General features: G+C 39.1%; 1 protein-coding gene across 1 annotated transcript in view; it reads right to left on the reverse strand.

The window, feature by feature from the left end:
• The window catches only part of TYR (tyrosinase), a 49,035-nt gene extending 36,078 nt beyond the window's left edge, over window positions 1-12,957 (reverse strand). The window contains exons 1-2 of the mRNA XM_030476334.1: window positions 12,041-12,957; window positions 1,996-2,212 (exon numbers count right to left, since the gene is read on the reverse strand). Coding sequence (XP_030332194.1) covers window positions 1,996-2,212; window positions 12,041-12,883 — 1,060 coding nt within the window. The 5' untranslated portion in view covers window positions 12,884-12,957. The remainder of the gene's footprint in view (window positions 1-1,995; window positions 2,213-12,040) is intronic.
• Window positions 12,958-19,149: the final 6,192 nt, after the last annotated feature.

Genomic DNA, 19,149 nt, shown 5'->3' on the forward strand with positions numbered 1-19,149 from the left:
ATCTACAAGAACATGTATTTTTTTCCTCCAGTCTATTAGAAGAACTATCTAAATCACAAGAAAAAACATTAGAACTTATTAGTGGCAAACATGATATGCCTTGTGTGGTATTTGGAGGGCTCCAAATGACCTCAGCGGTGAGCTGGAGCTTCATAACCTCAGTTAGGAGAAAGATGAACACTCTTCAGCTTCTGAAGGGTTGTTACACAGAACAAAAGAATTCACTTCGAAGAAAAAATTGATCCAGAAGAGCTCTTGTAAGATGCAATGATATTACCATTATTTAGATTAAAGCATGACCCTCTTCAAGTGTGATTGGCAGAAGACATTATGATGTTAACAAAGACCAGGTGTGACTGTGCTTGCTAGCCATGAAACTAAAGTGACAGAGAATAGAGAAAAAGGTTTGACAGATTAATGAAACAAAACACTGACTCCGATTTTAGACTTACAATAACTTCTTCCAGGCTCTTTGAGAAGTGAAGGTGCTTTCCTGATCATTGTGCTATTCTCCTGAACATAGCTACTGTTATTTTCAATAAGCGAATGCATCCATTTTTATCAAAGGGGTATACTTGATCTATGACTCTGTTTAGCTGCCAGTTTAGACTTAGTATTGACAAAATGCAGGTTTTGCCCTTTTTATGCAAGTACTCACTCAATTACTGTTTTTTAATGAGAAGTCATGATACTGAATTTTTGGCTTTGTAAGTGAGTGGTCTGTTTTGACTCTGCTTCTCAGCAAACCCCTGTGTGGCTCAGCATAACTTCCATAGACTGTGCATTTGCTTTTGTTCACAGCACTATCAGCACGATGGTACACTCTCACTATTTTATGACTTGTTTATTTCAGTTCCCTTTTCTCTACTCCTCCTATTCCAACCTTTGCATCTATTTACATACTTTAAGGACAAAAATGTGAGCAAATCTCTACTCAGTTATCTCACCTTTTTCTTCCCTTAATTTGTGTGGTTTCTGTTTTCAAAGGTAAAAAGCACAGCTATGTCCAGAGCTGGAGTCAATTAATGTCTGGATTGTCAGCACATAAATTCCACATTTTTGACTGGTTTTAGAGCTTAAACTGCTTCATTTTCTTGTTTTCCGCCTGAGAAAGCTTTACAGCATTCCACACTGCATTTAAGAATAATACTGAACATATTAAAAGTTTTGATTTCTTATCCTCACATGAGGTCCTATAACACATTATTTTGGCCCGTGCACAGTTCCTTGCAAGCAAAAATCTCTGGGATATCAAAAATAGATAATATTTGATTCAGCTGATGTATGATACTGTAGAAATATTAATTGATATATATAATGTGCTATCCTTATTCATTAGCAATTAAGCAAGATTCAAAAAAGTCTAGGTAGACAGATAATTAAGAATAATTATTCCTTTTAGCTAAGGACCTTTGTTTACTAGCACATTAAGAACATTCAAACCAGGTTGGATAGTTATATAATGAAGATAAGTAACTAAATTCTTTCAGAAATAATACTAAGGGTCGTTTTTGAGGTATAACTTAATCCCCAATCCTTAGCATTTGTAAAAAAGTCTGCTATGCAGTTCACAGTTGAAGGATGTAGACATAACATGCCAAGTGGCAGCACCCTTTTTCAGCCTTGTTGGCCTCTGGAAGACAGTGAGTTCCAGGCCAAACCTGTAACCCACACGGAGATAGTTATGTGTACGTAGATTGTCTCTTTTTAGATATGTTAGATGGTCTCCTTTCATGCAGTTCTACATTTCTTTGCTGTGCCTGGTGCAGACAATATCAGGAGACAATATCTCCTAACATGTTAGTTTCTATTTTCTTATTAAATGCCTTTAATATGGTTCTTTCTGTCTGTTGCTATTCCAGGAGAAAACATAACTTATTATTTCTTTTTGAGTGGTGCTTCATGGAATCAACTCAAACAGCCGATTTTAAAGGCTCTAACCCCGGAGAGACTCAGTTTACAGATGGAAATGACATAATAGAATAATCACGTTACCTTCCAAAGTGTTTCGGAAACTGTAATTGGCCATTTTATCCATGGATCCAGATTCATACTGAGTCAGTGATAAGCAAAATTCAACTTCGGCTGAGGATGGAAGCCTTGGGGTCCTTGATTTATCGTTGTTCCCAGGATTTCGCAGTATAGGCCCCTCGCTTGTGGCATTGCATAAAGCCTCACGGCTGTTGTACTCTTCAGACTGAGTACAAATTACCTGTATAAAACACTTTCTATTAGCATACTTGCAATTGTAAAAAATAAAAGCAAACAGAAGAGGTACTTAGGTTAATATATTTTTTGAAAAGTGAAGAAAATGTGCAATGTAGTAAGTTTGTTGCAAGAAAGAATATATATTAATTTTAAAATTTTCTGTGTATGATTCGAATATAAGCTGGGTTATTTCAAAGAAGATACCCCTTTAGTACAGTGCACATTTTAAAAGAATACACTAGTCTGTATCTGAAGCTACCCATGTAGGACTATGGCATCAGTTCTCATTTATACCCTTGAAAACTCACAGAGGCTAAATTCAGTGTTACCTACAAATAGTAGGTAATCAGGACACAAGTGGAGTTAAATCTGCGGCTGCGATTGCTAAATGGAGGATTTTGGCTTCAGCAGACTCCTGAACAAAGCCAGAATCACAGATTTTTGTCCCCACATAGTAAGAGCGGGAATTGTTGGCTTTGAATATGAAAGAAAACCCAAACCCAAACCCAAAACCTTTTTATTCTGAAAATATCTGTGTTTGGTCAGACTAAATGGACACTTAGTTTCACTATGTCTTGATGATGCTATATGTACGAAATAGGAAAAGATGCTGCTCTACTTCCGAGGAATGTTGCAAGGATGAACATGTATCACCAACTGAGATACCACAGTGATGGGTATTGGAAAAGGACTTTTACAACTGGATGCAGATATTAAATACTGTCAGAATGCAGCATAATTTGTATAAATGTTTTGGGTTTACAGGCAAAGTCCAGTTACCATCGCATAAGAAGTCATTATTTGTCATATGATCTTTAGAAGCTGCTAGTCTAATTTGAGACTCCTGGAAGAGAAAGGAAGTTCAATGTAACCTCAAATGACAGTCAGCTAGTTTTGGCTGACTCAAGCTCCTTCACATTTGCCATGAGTTAAAACTACCCACGCAGTCTGTAAGTGTCACAAAGTTGCTGCTCAATATCTTTTTAAGCCACAATAATGTATTTATTATCTAAGAATGTGAGTCTTTGATGATCATGAGCTTTTATAGCAGCTCTCACTGTGCACCTTTCTTGGCCAGAGAAGTGATCAGAATGAGAGGGAGGATTTTTTTTTTTCATATTCTGGTACAATAAAACTACAGGAAGTTAGCACAAGTATTAACTTGTATTTCTACTTCTTATTCAGGAACTTGCCTGACATGGAGTCGGTATGGAAAATGGAGGAAAATATAATGACACAAGCAGAAGATCAGACTAGAGAGTTTGGTGGGTGTGTATAGTGTTACAGCTGATGGGTCTATGAAAATGAAACAGAACAACAGTGTCTCAAAACTCCAAGAAGTTGTTTTGTATCTCTTTCAGGTGAGGCTGAGGCTCTGAAGCAAAACTGTTATCTATTGGTTTGGGGTTTTTTTTTTATTATTGAAAAACACATCAAAACAAATAAAAGTCCAAATCATCAAAGATCCCTTCAAAATGTGAGACTCTGTCATTATCAAGTAATCAACATAGTTAACGAGAATTTTGTATGGAGAAAGGACAGAGGAGAAAACACAACAATGAAACCTCCAGAATTCTTTCATCTTGGAGGTGTGTTTCTGTTTCATGGAAACAATGAATGAGAAGGTGAGTGAAAGCAATCATGTCTGCTAGAATGGGATGGAAGAACATGAGATTCTCTCTTAGTGCAGGAAGTGAGTGGGAGATTCACTTCACCAGTAGAAATTGCTGGACTGAAGCAACACTTTAGGGTGACCTCTGCAGTCAGGAGAGAGAGAGAGGCATCTCCTGAGTGTGATTCAGCCGTCCTAAGCCAGATGTCAGGTAGGTAAGATGTATTTACCTCTAGGGGTGCCTAACTCTCTCCATTGACTAAGTCAATGAAATAGAATGTATAAAAAAATCAATGCAGAAACAGTCTCTGGACTGCAATTAGCAAGGAAAGCAAAATTAAGAGTGTTCCACTTAATGCTGTGTTTCTGCACTAGGATAGGATGAATCACACCCTGGAGGTATGGATGTGCCTCTGAAGTAACTAAAGACAGAGCCAAAGGCAAGTTGCTTTGTTGCCTAACTAACTTGAATGAGTGGAAGGAGATGAGATGAATCCTTTTCTGAGTGATTTGACCACATTAGAAAATGTCTGTTGGAGCTGGTGATATGACCTAGATTTCTTATGAATCTGGAGTTCTTAAATGATAAATTTCCTATGAATATGAATCTCATGAATAACTCATTCTCGTCATTTTGGGTTTGGTTTTTTTTTGAGAAGATAAGAAAGCTTATCATAGAAATACATCTTTAGAGACTGCTTTATTAACAGAAATCTGCCCTAGTAGTCTGTTAAAACTACTAAGGTGCCCTTGGAGTCTGTAGGGAGTTGTCCAGCAGAGAGTTGGAGTTGTCCAGCAGAGATTTTCATGTGCACATTCCCCCCCGAAGCTCACCAAATGGGTCAGAATTGTGCATCAAAGAGAGACTGAGATCAGGACTAAGCCTCTAAGAGGTCTTTTCTAAGAATCTCCACTGAGAAGGGAGAGGTAGTGGAGAGACCTACCCTTGCAAACAAAGCATAACTACAGTGCTGTTTTTATGATTGCTTTGTGTTACTGAGAGTTTATTCCTGTTAGAAGGAAAATAGGGGGATGATTCAAGAGATGCTCCAGTAACCTCTTTGTTTATAAAAATGCACAGTCCTATGTCCGTAGAAGTGCATTGGTGAAGAAAGCAAGTCTGTCTTTGCTGGTGAAACTCAGCCCATTTCACAGTTGGCATTTGGCTCAGAAAATACATGTGGATTTTCTGTTTAACTCTGTTTTCTATGGACTTCATTCAGGTCCATATCTTCTGTCTTGCCATCTCCTATCTTTTCATCTTCCCCTCAGTGCCCTGGGAATATATTCCCATTGTGTCTTAAAGAGCAATCAGATGCTTTGCTCAAGACCAGCTTTCCAGATATTCCGACAGGGAATCTTCAAGCATGAGTTCAAATATACCTAAACAAAGGAACACCTCCCCTTTGTTCTGTTTATCAATTTCAATGGGATTTAATGCAACTGTTAATGTTATGAGGCTTATAAATTGTTAGAGTGCTAATTTTTCTCTGCCATTTAGAGTGTATCCCTCCTTAGCTGTCTGACTAACCAAATTCATCCTAAATAGAAGCCAGATGCTATAAGGTATTTGTTAACTAATTCATGGTCAAGAAATGCCAACATAAGGGACAGGAATGAAAATACTTGTCTGTGACTTTCTGCTATTTTTTCCTGAGGTAAAAAATAATGTCTGACCATAGAATTATCAGGATACTTTTACAGAAAGGTCTAACTTAGGTAATATAAGTTATGGGTCTATTCTAAAACTATAATTTGCTGGTTTATCAGTCATGTGGTGTGTAAGTGGTAACAGAACATGGATCAGTCAAATGGTCCTCTCTGGATGTAATCTGCATAAAGCACACACAAAATGGGTCACACCGTTGCCTGCATTCCATTCAGCAGGAATACTTTCTACTAGAAACATGATTTTTCTGTTCCCTTTCGGAAAAGTCCTAAGCAAATTTCTCAGTTCACCCTGGACAAGCCTTCATATTCAAACTGCACCGAGTGCCTGCTCTCCTTCATACGTAAATCCATCAGCTCCAGGGAAATTGTTGGGAAGATACTCCTAGGAAAAGCTTATGTAAGTAGTTAGCAGAGCAAATGCCAGTAGATGGCAGTCCAGAATATGCAGCATGGCTCCTGGGTCTTGTAGCACCCAGCAAAAAACATCCGTCCGCGCACTGCAGTTGAGATCTTTAGCACAGCTCTTTGTATCGGGTCTTAGAAATCCGACTGTAAATGTGCAGACGCGTTGCTGCTGTCTCGCACCTTTTTGCGAATGGGAAACCCTTTCTTCTTTCAAAAAGACAGAGCAGCTCCTGTGCCTAAATAAAGTGAATTGCATTTCAGGAGTCTTCAGCAGTGTTCAGACCGTTGCCTGCTATTTTTAAATTCAAAGCTTTGGGGGTTTTGGTGAGAAATTCTTTGTGGTTTCTTTGTACTTACTGGAGCTGAGCTCACAGGGACATAAAGTACAGGTAACATACCTGAACATTTGGAAAAATGCAGCCCTCACAATGGATTTAAAATATTTGGCAATTGTAAAGAGGTTTAATTTTTACTTTTTTGGCTGCGTTAGGGTCTGGCATAATCTAATCCTAGCTAAGTGACGTCCAGAAGCCATTTACTCACCAAACAGGAAAAATGCAAGGAAACCCCCAAATAACCAGCAACAGAATGAACTGTACTTTGGGAGCTAGCTTTTGTAGGCAGAACTTTAAAAGGTGCTGTATCTATAGCAGATCAAAGATTCATTAAGACACTGTGTATATTTATATCTGGTTCTCCATATACTCCTGAATCTTAACAGGAACAGAAAGGTAAAACTGAATAAAAAGAAGAAAATTTGGAAAGCAATGATTCAGAGAAATTCTAAGAAACATCTTTGTGTAAGGATAAGGTCATTAATTATCTTTCTGACCCTTATGGCATATGCGCTAACTGGAGAAGCTATGAAATCCAAGCTAAAAGGAGATGAGACAAACACGAAGTGACAACACTGAAACAAACCCAGGGCCTTCAAGGTATTTTCTCAACCTTCGACAAAAGCTGGCAGAGTTTTACCTCTTTGCTCAGAGGCAACCCAGAACTGAGGGGTAACTTATATCCTATTCAGCACCTCAAAATGGTGCTAGGGTGGAATAGGAAACTTTGCTGTCAAATCATGCTGAAATATTCATTAACACTTTCTGGTTTGGCAGAGCATGATTCCCTGCTCTCTGTCTGTCTCCTGTTCTGTTGTATTGTTTTCAGTCATTCAGCTGTACCGCTGGTCTTGCTGTCTCCACATCTACTGCAAATTCACTAGGACACATTGCTCTACAGAGAGATGGTAAGCTGCTTTTATTAAGAAACCAGTTTTTTATTACATTCCTTAGCTATTAATTTATACACCTCTGAAGATGCTTATGTTTTAGACTGCATGACTCCTGAGCAAGCGTGGCTATATACTAGGGAACAGCCAAGCAACCACAGGCCAAACTCTGCTGTCACACACTCGTGATCCCACAGAAGAAGGGGAATTGATTTGAGATTATAGTGACATAAAGAGGCTGAGGATACCTGAGTTGCTGCTCCTGCTGTGCACAGATCGTGGTTCCCTCAGGCTGTAGTACTGAGGTGTGGCATGCAGAGAGTTACCTCTTTGCAACAGGAAATATTTCAAATTTATAATCCATGTAAGCATATGGTTAGGAGACCAATCTTGATAGAGATTCAGCTGGACAAGGTGCTGGGCTATCTTGGCTAGACCGTGTTTTTGCAAAGAAAAGTTGGACCAGATGATCCTTGAGGTCTCTTCCAAGCTGGTATTCTACAACTCAATGATCCTATGATTCTATGATTGATAAAGTCTTCCTTTGTAGCTACTTGCTCCATTTGGATTGTTGCTTTTTAATTTACCAGCCTGTAGCTGGCACAAAAAACAATTAAGATGCAATAAGAAATAAAGACACTGAGTTCATGAGATACTTGGGTGTCCACAAGCAGATGAATGTAAGACTTTGGCTGACTTAAGAATTAAGAACTGTTGGGTTCTGGTGTTTGTATTTTTTTAAATATCCGGTTGGTTTTAAAGGTGAACATAAAACAGCAATTCAAATGATTCTTTCAGATTATTCACATAGCAATACAGCTCCCTGATAAACTGTACTTAAAATTAAATGACTGTGTCTGAATAGCTGCATTTCATATTTCTTATGAAGTCGTATCTTCAGGTAGTGGATCTAAAGTACTGTCATTATTAGTTCAGGAGCACTACATCCATTTTCTATTTGTGTAACTTGTTTCCCTTTTGTAGTAGCTTTGCATTTGTGTAAGTGGTTCTACAGGGTGATACAGAATGACATTCCAAAGGAAATTCTTGGTGCTTGCATCAAAGAATTGGCTGCAGGCTTACGCCAGCACATCTGAGAGCAGACAGCTCTCCACCTTATGCAATTACTTCTCTCAAGTCACATCTTTTAGGAGAGAAAAAGATACTGGGGGCTAAAGTTGGAGCTGTAGACTGCTTGCCACAAGAACTAAACCAGGGTTTCCATTCTCCTGCTTTATTTTCTTTATCATCTCTCTGGCACACTATGGGGACCCCCAAGCTCTAATGTAACTACCAGTAGAAAGATTCTGATTTTATTTGCAGAAGGCTTTTTATACATTTGTAACTAACTCCACTGCTTCTGTTATTTCTCCAGATTAGTTCTGGCACAGAGGAGAGAAGAATTTCACCTACTACTATTTAAATGAGGCATAATTATTATTGTTTGGTTTTTGTTAGGTTTTTTTTTAGGACATCTATTATCTTGAATAATTATAGAAATGGGCAGCAAGACAAAAAAACTCTCAAATGTCATGGAAGTTCTCCATTTCCCATATAGCTTTCCATTAAGTCAACATAGAATTGCATAAACTGGTAAAACATTAGTAGGTGTCATGCAGTCCTGATTTCTAATTCAACACTTGAATCATCGCAAGCAAGTAACTGAAAGCATGAGAAAATCCTTCCCACCTACCCTAAAACTTAAGCCAAGCAAACAAATTACAACACTAAAGATTTCTGATAGTCTTGCTGGTAAAATCCAAGGCAAGGGATCAGAAGTGTCACTTAGATGATAAACATGAGACAAATGTGGATGGATAATTCACTCAGCTAAACGGTAACAGCAGCATGTTGAAGGAAAAGTAAGGCAAAAGCAAAAATTTCAGCATTTATTCATGGGTCTCCATGTTGCCATGGCAACTTCTCAATGGAATAAAGTATTTTCTCCTTTCTTTAGGGATTAAAAAAGAGATGCTGTTCTGCAAATAAGCACTTTACCTTTTCTTTTTAAGAAATCTATAACTATTGCCTAACATAGCAGGCATTGTTTTGTTATGGAAAGAGACTTAAAATCCAAAAAGAACACTATATTACAGATGAGTTGTTTAAAAGGTTTCTCTCGCCCTCTTTTTATTTTGAGCTCTTATTGAAAGCCTAAATTCCTTCACATTTCTGGATCCTCCTCTTTTTTTTTCTCTCTTTCTGTTTAGCTACAGAGCTTGGATAATCAGCGTATTCTGCAGCAGATCTGTGGCTGTTTTCCGGTTCAAGCTTAGGCTATTTTTGTTCCCTTTTGAATTTCTGGAGTGAGATACTGATCTCTTACTTTATGCTTCTTGAAGGAACTGTATTGACTGTTATTCCATCATAAGCAATTGTCTGAATTTGTATTCGAGGCTAATAAAGAAACACCAGTTCGTGTTGTATCTTCACGCCAAACTCACTGACTGAAAACACAGATCTGTTCAATCTTTTTCATTCTTTCTCGAGATAAGACAGCAGTTATACATAGATAGAAGATGTCAGAAGAGAATAAAAGCCTTTGAAGGTAAATTTATTGTAGTCCTATTTTGGTTTTTTTTTTTTTGAAGTGTAACATACCCAGAAATGGCCGAAAAATAGAAGTGGTAAGCATCCATTATCAGAAATCACTTGGAAAACATATGAGCAGAGAACTTACTTAGAGCTTTCATACATACACTGACAATGTATTTTAAACATTGCACAGGGGTTTTTTTTGTTGTACCTATTCAGGTTATTAAAAAAATACATGCTAAAGCAACTTTTTCATAAAAATTTGTATTTATTTTCCAAATATATTTGTGGGAACTGACCTTATATGAGAAATTATAAACCTGACTGTTTCTTAAATATATTCACTGCTTCTCGCAAATTTTCTGTGTGCTTACTACCAGGATAGAAAGATTTTAAGAAGCCGGGTATGATTTATAACATCTTTAATAAAAATAGATGTTAAGAATCCAGGTATGATTTATAACATCTTTAATAAAAATGACCTAAACATAACTATAACTATATAATTATCATAACTATCTGACCCCTCCAGTTCCTTTAGAAAATTCTGCTAGCAACTTGCCAATTCCTTTACACTACTTGCCTCCCCCTGCCTTGGTTATTTCATCCAATACCTGTACTGATAGTTCCTCTTGACTCATGTAACTAGTGCAGTTCTAATTAAATTTAATCCATTTTAACACCTGTACCATTTTCACATAATTCTTTATTGAGCTCAGTGCAAAACAGCAACTGATCCACTTGATTCTAGTAATGCAATCTAGTTAACTTAGTAAAGTTCATCCAGAGTCATACTGTTAGAAAGGAGCAAAGTCTTCTAATTGGATGAAAATACATGTTTGTAGCTATAGTTATTTTATGGCTATGTCTACACTGGTAAATTAAATGTGGCCAGGAAATTTCCTGGGTACTGAGGCCAAATGGCATGAAATAATCTATGTCTATGTCAGTAAAATCATCTTAGTCTCCCAAAGAGGGTGGCTGCATGAAAACATTCTCCTGGGAGTAGTCCCTGAAAAGTACCTAGTTGGAGGAAAACCAGTCAATGCATACAAAATGTATGCCAGAGAATATCCTAAAATAGGTCTGTTACAGTACCTGTATGCTTGAATTTACAGGTATATACACAGACTATATGATCCAGAAAGCATGAATCACAACTAAATACAGTACATCAGGCCCAGTAATCCCAGTTGCATTTTTGTAATGCTAGAATATCACAGAGATGCTGGAGCTTGTATCTCTTTCACTTTCTTTTAAATCATTAAAACTGCCCAACCTTTATTTGGGCTGTTGCTGCAGAAATAAATAGAACAAAGATAAATATACACCAACATAATCATAGACTTCAGTGCCAGAAGCAACTGTTGCTATTGTCATGATGGAATGTGTCTGTAGAAGCCAATAGACCTTTGTCACTGTATTTTAGGCAATGTGGCAGTAACGATCAAAAGACAAAAAGTCTAGAAGCTCTCAGTGTTAGCACAGCACAGTACAGTTCAGCTATGTAAGACCACATCACCTATTTAAATATGTAAATTTATGTTGGTTTACAGACTAATTTGCAGTGCTTTTAAGTGGCAGGAATAGCTATTGAATTTACTTCTTGGCCCCTTTTTAGCAACAGAGATTATTTCTTAAATTTCTTTGGAACTACTGATGTGAATTACACAGCTGCTTCTTCTGTGTGCTAAAGATTTGTTTTATTTCTTTGTTTATTTGTTTTAAATTGAAAGCAGATTAGCTTAATTTGATAGTTTTTAACTCTTAGACGGAGTAAACCACTGTGAGAGGGGCAGAGTGCCTGAAAACTCCTTGCTTCTATTTCCATCATTCAGTAAGTTAATCAACTTACAATGGTTGTGTCCTAGCAATTTGTGTACATAAATCCTGCTTTTTCTTGCCTGACTGCCACAGCAGCCTCAAGCCTGTTTAGCCTGCTGAAGGCCGTGTTTGGACTTAAAGGCATTACTTTCCTCCTTCCACCTTAACTTTAGGTTCCTAATTAAGCAGCCTAAATCTTACAGTCACAGAGAGAATAGACAAAGAAACAAATGAACAGCTCTAAATGAAGTTAAGTTCACGTAGAAACCAATTTGCTCTCTGTGGTAGTGCTTATTTTCTCTCCAGGAATGTCTAAGGGAAAGCAGCATGGCTAAGCCCGGGAGGGTTGTGGAGTCTCCCCCTCTGGAGGCATTCAAAACCCACCTGGACACATTCTAGGTGGTAGGGGCATTGGATTAGATGATCTCCAGAGGTCCCTTCCAACCCTAACAATTGATTCTGTGATTCTGTAAGCTCCCAGTTTGTGCACATCACTTACATGCCTAACATCAGGTAGGATCATGCCCTTCCCCTTCCCCTTACCTTTGGCCTTTCCTTACCTGCCACGAGGAGAAAAATGATGCTGGGCTGAGTAAATTAGGGTTGGTGGGATGTCTGCCACCCATGTATTCATCAGTGCAGACCACACAGTCCTCTGCATCTCTCCAGTCCCAATAGGGGATGGTGAAGTTCTCATCACCTGTTATCTTCTGGATCTCACGTTCCCACAACAACAGGAAGGCACGATGCCAAGGCAGAAAGCCAGGGGCTTCATGGGCAAAATCAATGTCCCGCCACACATTAGACCCACCTAAGAGTGTGTCTCGAGATGCGTAATAATGCATCCACACAAAGAGATCATACACGTTGATGTTTCTGAACATGGGGTTGGAGCCATTGTTCATTTGAATATATGTGCCAGTAGCAATAACATAGTCCTGGCTAGGGGTGTTCTTTGCCAAGTTAAGGTAGGCAAGAAACCTGTCCTTCTCACTGGTGGTGAGCTGGAAGATGTTTCTTCTCGTTCTCAGTTGCCTTTCAGTGCAGTTGAGTCCTGAGAAACCAAACTTGCACTCCCCACAGTTGAATCCCATGAAGTTGCCTTCACATTTGCATGTCCTGTTGTAAAATACAGAGGGCCAGTCCTCTCTGTCATCCACTCCTGAGAAAGGGAACTGCGGTCCCAGCGGAGCCTGAGAGAGAAGTATGTTCTGGCAGAACCCTCTGCTGGAAAGCTCCCCGCAAGGGGACCCGTCTCCATCCCAGGGGGGACAGCACTCCTTCCTCAGCAAGCTCTGTGTGTTTGCACAGGCTCTGGGGAACTGCCCAGTGGACGGCTGAAGGATGGCTAGCAGAAAACCCATTGCAAACAGGGACATCCTCACAGAGCAGCAGGAGAACATTGGTGTTATGCTTCAGTGCATGGAGTGCTGCCTCTGATTCCTCCAAAGTCCTGGGTGTGAAAGAAATTCCTCACCTCCACCAGGAACACTTCACTGCTGACTACCTCTACAGTGCACTCTCCAATGTCCTTCCCCATACCTGAATGCATTTACACACAAAATACACTTTGGAGTTAATCTGATTATCACATGTTCTGGGTGAAAGCCAAGTGACATTTTTCCCCCACCCCTTATGAGCTCCAAAATACAGGCACTTATAAAATTTCATCTCCTGCCTAGCACATGATTGCCTTCCTCTGACAATTGCAGAGGAAGTAAAATTAAAATCTGGACACAGAAATTGTTGTCAGCTCTTCACATTCCTTTTTTGATCATATGCTGTAGAGTAAATCGTTGTTTAAGAAAACACCCAGAAAAATCTGATCAGTTAAATAAGCACAGTGAACCTCAAAATCAGAAAATAAACTATTCAGGGGTAAAACTTCTATTTTTTTAAGAGGAAGTGGTCATAAAATGTGGTTGGATTAAGTGTGAACATAGGGCAGAAACAGAATAAATGGGTTGGCTTGGCATTTTTGTGTTTCAATGTAAGCTGCCTTTCCTGGCATATGGCAAAATAACTTCACAAAGAAAGTGATGAACTTTTAAGAAAAAAAAAACCAAACAACTTTTTGCTTCCCTAGAATCCATAGTGCTTTGACAGGTAATGACACACCAAAATCTGCCTCCAGAACTTCTCTGCAGTTTTGTGGGGAATACAGACAAACTTCCAATAGATTTGCAGAAAGCACTTTAGGCAACTGGAAAACAAACTTTAACTGATGTTTTTCTCCCATTGAGCAGTCTGCAAACATCATATCTGTGTTCTTTACTGAATATGTTACTGTGCAGCTTCCAGACCACCCACCACTTTCTTCTTGTACATTAACCTGATCAGAGCTAATCGAGCTGCACAGGTGGCATTAGAAGTTACACATTCTTTGAAGTTGCCCCTTGAAGCAAAGGGACAGCAGTTGTTTTACTGCTGGGCAAATTGAACATGAATTATCCATGGTTTTTTTTCAGCATCACTGTTATTAGCAAGAGTGGTTCTGCTGGTTTTATTTTTTTACTAAAAACATTGTGAATCATTTCCTTATGCTTAGGTAAAATCTCAGAAGGGCAAGAACAACTTATAGGCAAATGAAGTGAGAAATTTTCTGGGAAATGATGCCTTTTGCTGGGATCAGCAGTTCATCACATGACTGTGCTGAGGAGCACGAGGTGCTTTAATCCTGTTGGCTTCTACGCCTCAGGTATTCCAGGAGATTATCCCCAAATCCCACTGCCAGGGAGCCTGTGATGGGGAAGCTGGGAGCAAGAAGGGCAAAGGAAAAGGAGTTGCTTTTTCGAAGAATATTTCTAACCACAGGCTGATGTTTACTGTTGTTTGACTGATTCCCCTGGTTTCCAGGTTAGGCTTGTAAAACAGATTTCATCATAGAAATGCTGCTTGTTTGATTTATTTTATTTTCTCTGTGCCTGGTTGTTTGGGAAACCCTTGCAATTTATTTCGTTTACTGTTCCTCTCATGGAGTCTAGTGCAAAACTACTACACATGAGGAAAATTATATATATTTTTAATTTTCACTGAAAAGCTACAGGGATTGGGAAAGGCTTGAGGTAGAGCCTCAGAGCAAACCAGAAAAGCCCTTAAATATATATTTAGGCAGATATTCATACACACAAATACATTCAATACCCTATTTTTATATTCAAATGAAACTTTATGTTCAATGTTATAAAATAAGAATCTGAGCCTTGACAGTTGTCATATGACAAGTTTCTGAAGCAACTGGTTAACAATGGAATCCTCTGTTAAACAGTATGAATGAGAAATTCTGAATGAGGAATGTGACTGAGGAGCAGCACATACCCTGCTTGACTTTCTGTTGAACAGAGCCCTGTTTTGAATAAGGCAGTGATTCAGATAATAGTTGGGAAATTAAACTTTCCATTTATCAACAGCCATAAGCATGAATCAAGTAAGAAAATATGTGTTCCTGTTCCTATGTGTGACTGTCAAATCACCAAAACATGAGACAGTCATACCTTACATGCTGCATCTGCACAGAATTATCTTCATTAAAAAGACCTCGTGGGACTTTGCAGCTCTCCTGTGCTTCCACCCAGCATAACAAGCAGACTAGAAACTCTCACAAACTTTTTAGCCTAAGACAAAGACCTTTTGGTATGATATTTGAAGATAAGGCTTAAACACTCATTTGAATGTATGAAAGGAGGACAACCCCAGACTCAGAAATGACTCTGCATGCTGTAAGTAACCAACTTTTAACTTGGAACCAGCATACCTAATATACAGTCCACACAGCTGGTGGTCTGATAGATGTAACTGTGGGCATATTCAGAAATGAGTGGGATATTGGGCCCCTACTCTGAAATTCGATGTGAGGTTTAGGTAAGTTTGGCTTGTGCAGCAAGTAAAAGCACTCCTGTCACCCTGGCCAGCCTTGACCCTGAACACTTGCAGAAAGAATTCACAGGTCTGGTTGGTTTCACAGGTTAAAATGTGTTATCACAGTTATGAATCTTCGCTTTAGCAGATTAACCATCTTCCTGATCCTAATGTAACCTGGGCCATGTGTGAATCCCCAGCCTCTACGCTGTTCGATCAGTTCAGAGAACGCAAGGCCACTGCTATTGATTAATGGGTTTTATAGAGCATGCAAAGGCAAGAAATACTTGTTCTAGCAAAAACATACAGGTGTGGACAGGCGATATTTGATCTGTCACAAAGTCTGCTGTCATAAATTTAATCTATCCATTTTAACAACATTGAACCAGTGAATTTTGCTAGATCAGTGTTTTTATTATGTGGCGGCCATGTTATTTTTGATCTGATAGTGGAAGTCCCAGAGACAGACTTGGTGCACCAGAAAATAGGTATTCAAACTGGTCTGAAAATATGGGCTAAACATTAGAGACACATCTAGGAATAAGAAAAAAAAGTTATTGATCTGCAACTCAAAGCAAGTGAGAAGAGGTGCTGATGCAATCAGAGCAATAAAAGTATAGAAACAGCAGCAAAAGGCAAAGAGGCTTTTCTCCTGTTATAGACTGAAGAGTATATGAAAGTTACTAACATATTGATCTATAATCTACATGATTTGGGGTTTTGCTGCAGGTGACACAAAACTTATCTGGTATCTATCAGTCTTGATGACAGCACAGCACCTAAGTGGGATGCTGAAGCAATATTTTCTGTAGTTATTTTACGCTCCACATACACTTCACCTCTGCTTTCAGCTCTTTGCTGAAGAGCAGCCTGGCTTCTGGGTTTTTGGAGCATGCTGGGCAGAGTGGAAATTTTGGTAAGTGGGTCTGAATGCTTTTCTATCAGCTTTCAGAGGAAAAAGATTATACAATTTTTTGCTACTGGGTGGCTAATACATGAATTTAGCCTTGATAGCAGGCTAGGGCCCGAGTTTAACTAGGTGGATAATAGCATGCTGGTTCAGGAAATCCCTGTCTCATCTAACAGCTCACTGAGGCTGAAAGCACAGAAAGTTTTTTAGCAACCTACGAGGAAACTGTTAGTATTTTTTTCTGGTTAACGATCTTCTTATTTCCCAAGAGGAACTGGCCTGCTGAGGTCGGACAAGCACTCTAAGTCATGGAAAACTAGTGGTGGAAACAACTAGGGGAGAGGTAAGGCCAGTCTTTGCTCTGTTGGAGGTCTCTTGGACTGGCTCACGCATTTTGCGGAACTACGTCCTTTGCCCTTGCATCATGTACCTCACAGCTGTGTCTCAATCATCTGCAAGCTGGTGAAGGGTCTGGAGCACAAGTCGTATGAGGTATAGCTGAGGGAACTGGGAGGCTTTAGTTGGAGAAGAGAAGGCTCAGGGGGCACCTTATTGCTCTCTACAACTACCTGAAAGGAGGTTGTAGTGAGGTGGGGTTGGTCTCTTCTCCCAAGTAACAAGTGATAGGACAAGAGGAAACAGCCCCAAGTTGTGTCAGGGGAGGTTTAGGTTGGATATTAGGAAAAATTTCTTTACAGAGAGGGTGTTCAGGCATTGGGACAGGCTGCCCAGGGCAGTGGTGGAATCACCATCTCTGGAAGTGTTCACAAACCGTGTAGTTGAGGCCCTCAGTGATATGGCTTAGAGATGGACTTGGCAGTCCTGGGGTAATGGTTGGACTTGATGATCTTAAAGGCCTTTTTCAACCTAGTTGATTCTACGATTCTATAATTCTATGATTCTATGCAGAGTTTTACTCATTCAGCTAAAACGCTATAATCTTCCTTCTCCTTTCCAGTGTCCTCTGATAAACTTTACACTCTGCAGGTTGACTGGGGGGAGCCTTCCTCTGGGGCTGCGCACCATGCTTGGCTTTTCTTCAGAAACAGCTGTGTCTAAAAAATGCCTCTAGGCCCTTCTCATTGACTTGTCTTACTCCAGTTATCCAGGTCTGCAGAGACACAGAATAATAAAAACTCCTATTAGCTACCTGTTGGTTTTGTGTGTGCACACTTTGGAAAACAGATAATCGAATAGTGCATTAAAAAACATGAGAGTGACATTTAGCACAGAGCAGGACTCAGCAGAGCCTGGTGGCAAAGCAAACACGGCTTTGCAGCGTCAAAACATAAATCTGGAAAAAGAATGAGAGAATCAGTTGGGACATGTATGTGTATATAAACCAGCTGGGACCCTCTGAGGTTGAGGTCATCTCATATAACCTCTTCTGAGCCAAGAGCAGCTGGGCTTCCATGAAACCTTGCCTTTGCTTGTAGATGGAAGTGGCACCTGTGCATCAGATAAGCAGTTCATATGCATACTTTTCTCTGGATTTTAAACACATATTATTTTAGTCATAAATTGATTCTTTCACTACACCACCAAAAACTCCTTGAATACTCAAAAATGGCGAGGAGGATGTTACAGTTGTTCTAAAGCTCATCCCAGAGATTTGCTGAGGTAAGTAAAAACTTTGTGGGTGGGAAAAGATGCTGAATTTTCATATCTCTAAAATATATTTTAAAAATTTAAAAACCCCATTGAAATGAGATTAAATGTGGTTGGTTTCAGTGGAAAAATATATGTACAGAAGAAATTAGTCTCATATGTTGCATTCAGATTCTTTCCTCTGAATACTACCCTAACCTGCAGTAAACTTTACTTCCTTCGGGTTTGAAAAGCAGCTTGACTGGCTAGACTTTCAGATACCTCAGAGAATGCCCTAAACCCATGACTAATGGGTTCTTTAAGTTCACAGTTTCTGCTTTGCCTGAAACCCTCTTGTCTTGGCAACTTTGATAGAAGGAGCAAATCAGATAAAACCAGACTGATGGAATCTACAATATACAATTTTCTATGAGAATGCAATGGAAGAATGAAAGCTGCAGAAAGAGAATGCTCCTTAATCTCCAAGACTGCTCTTTATTACAAGATTTTCAAGCAGGGGCCTCCTGTGCTGCAATGGTCAAGAAAGAGATGAGCTGCAAATTTCAGCGTCTGTGGGAGAACAACAAGTGTCTTCATTTTGCTTCCCTCACTCTGCAGAGCAGAGAAGATCATGCAGTTCTGCAGTCCTAGATCATTGCAGGGAGAAAATGCAGATAATAAAGTAGGCAATTATAATAGCTCCACTCACATTTCTATTAATTTAAACCTCTCTACAGCATATGAAAGATAAGGGAAAAAGACATACATTGTTTAGAATTCAAAACATCTTATTAACCTTCCATAACTGTCTGACAATACTCAAAGGCCCAGCTACACAAAAGACTCAAATATTAGATGTAGTCTCCGATTCCACCCCTCCCTTCCAAATAATGGCTCTAATGAAGAATTAAACTGTATAGAATTTTACTTTCTCTGCAGAACTTCACTAATTACTCCACAGCTAAATAAATATATAAATAAGACCTTGACATTCAATTTCACTTCAATGCAAATAATGGATAGGAAACTCAGTTTCTCACACTGCAAACTCTCTGAATAAAGAACAAAATGTCTTGGTAAGGCATTAAGCATCTGGGAAAATGAGGCAAAAAAATTCCTTCCAAAGTAATGTGCAATGATTCTGATAATAGCTGACAGTTTTGAATAACACAGAGAAGTTGAATTACGAGCGATTTTTGTAATTTTTCTCTTTACTTTTTGCCATTAGGATGCAGGATGTTCGAAACAAGCAAAAAGAGTTTTTCCTTCCTACAAGTCGTAGTTAAGCTGCCACATCTGTTGTAGTTGAAAATT

The sequence above is a fragment of the Strigops habroptila genome, chromosome 2, assembly GCF_004027225.2.
Source record: "Strigops habroptila isolate Jane chromosome 2, bStrHab1.2.pri, whole genome shotgun sequence".
NCBI lineage: Eukaryota > Metazoa > Chordata > Aves > Psittaciformes > Psittacidae > Strigops > Strigops habroptila.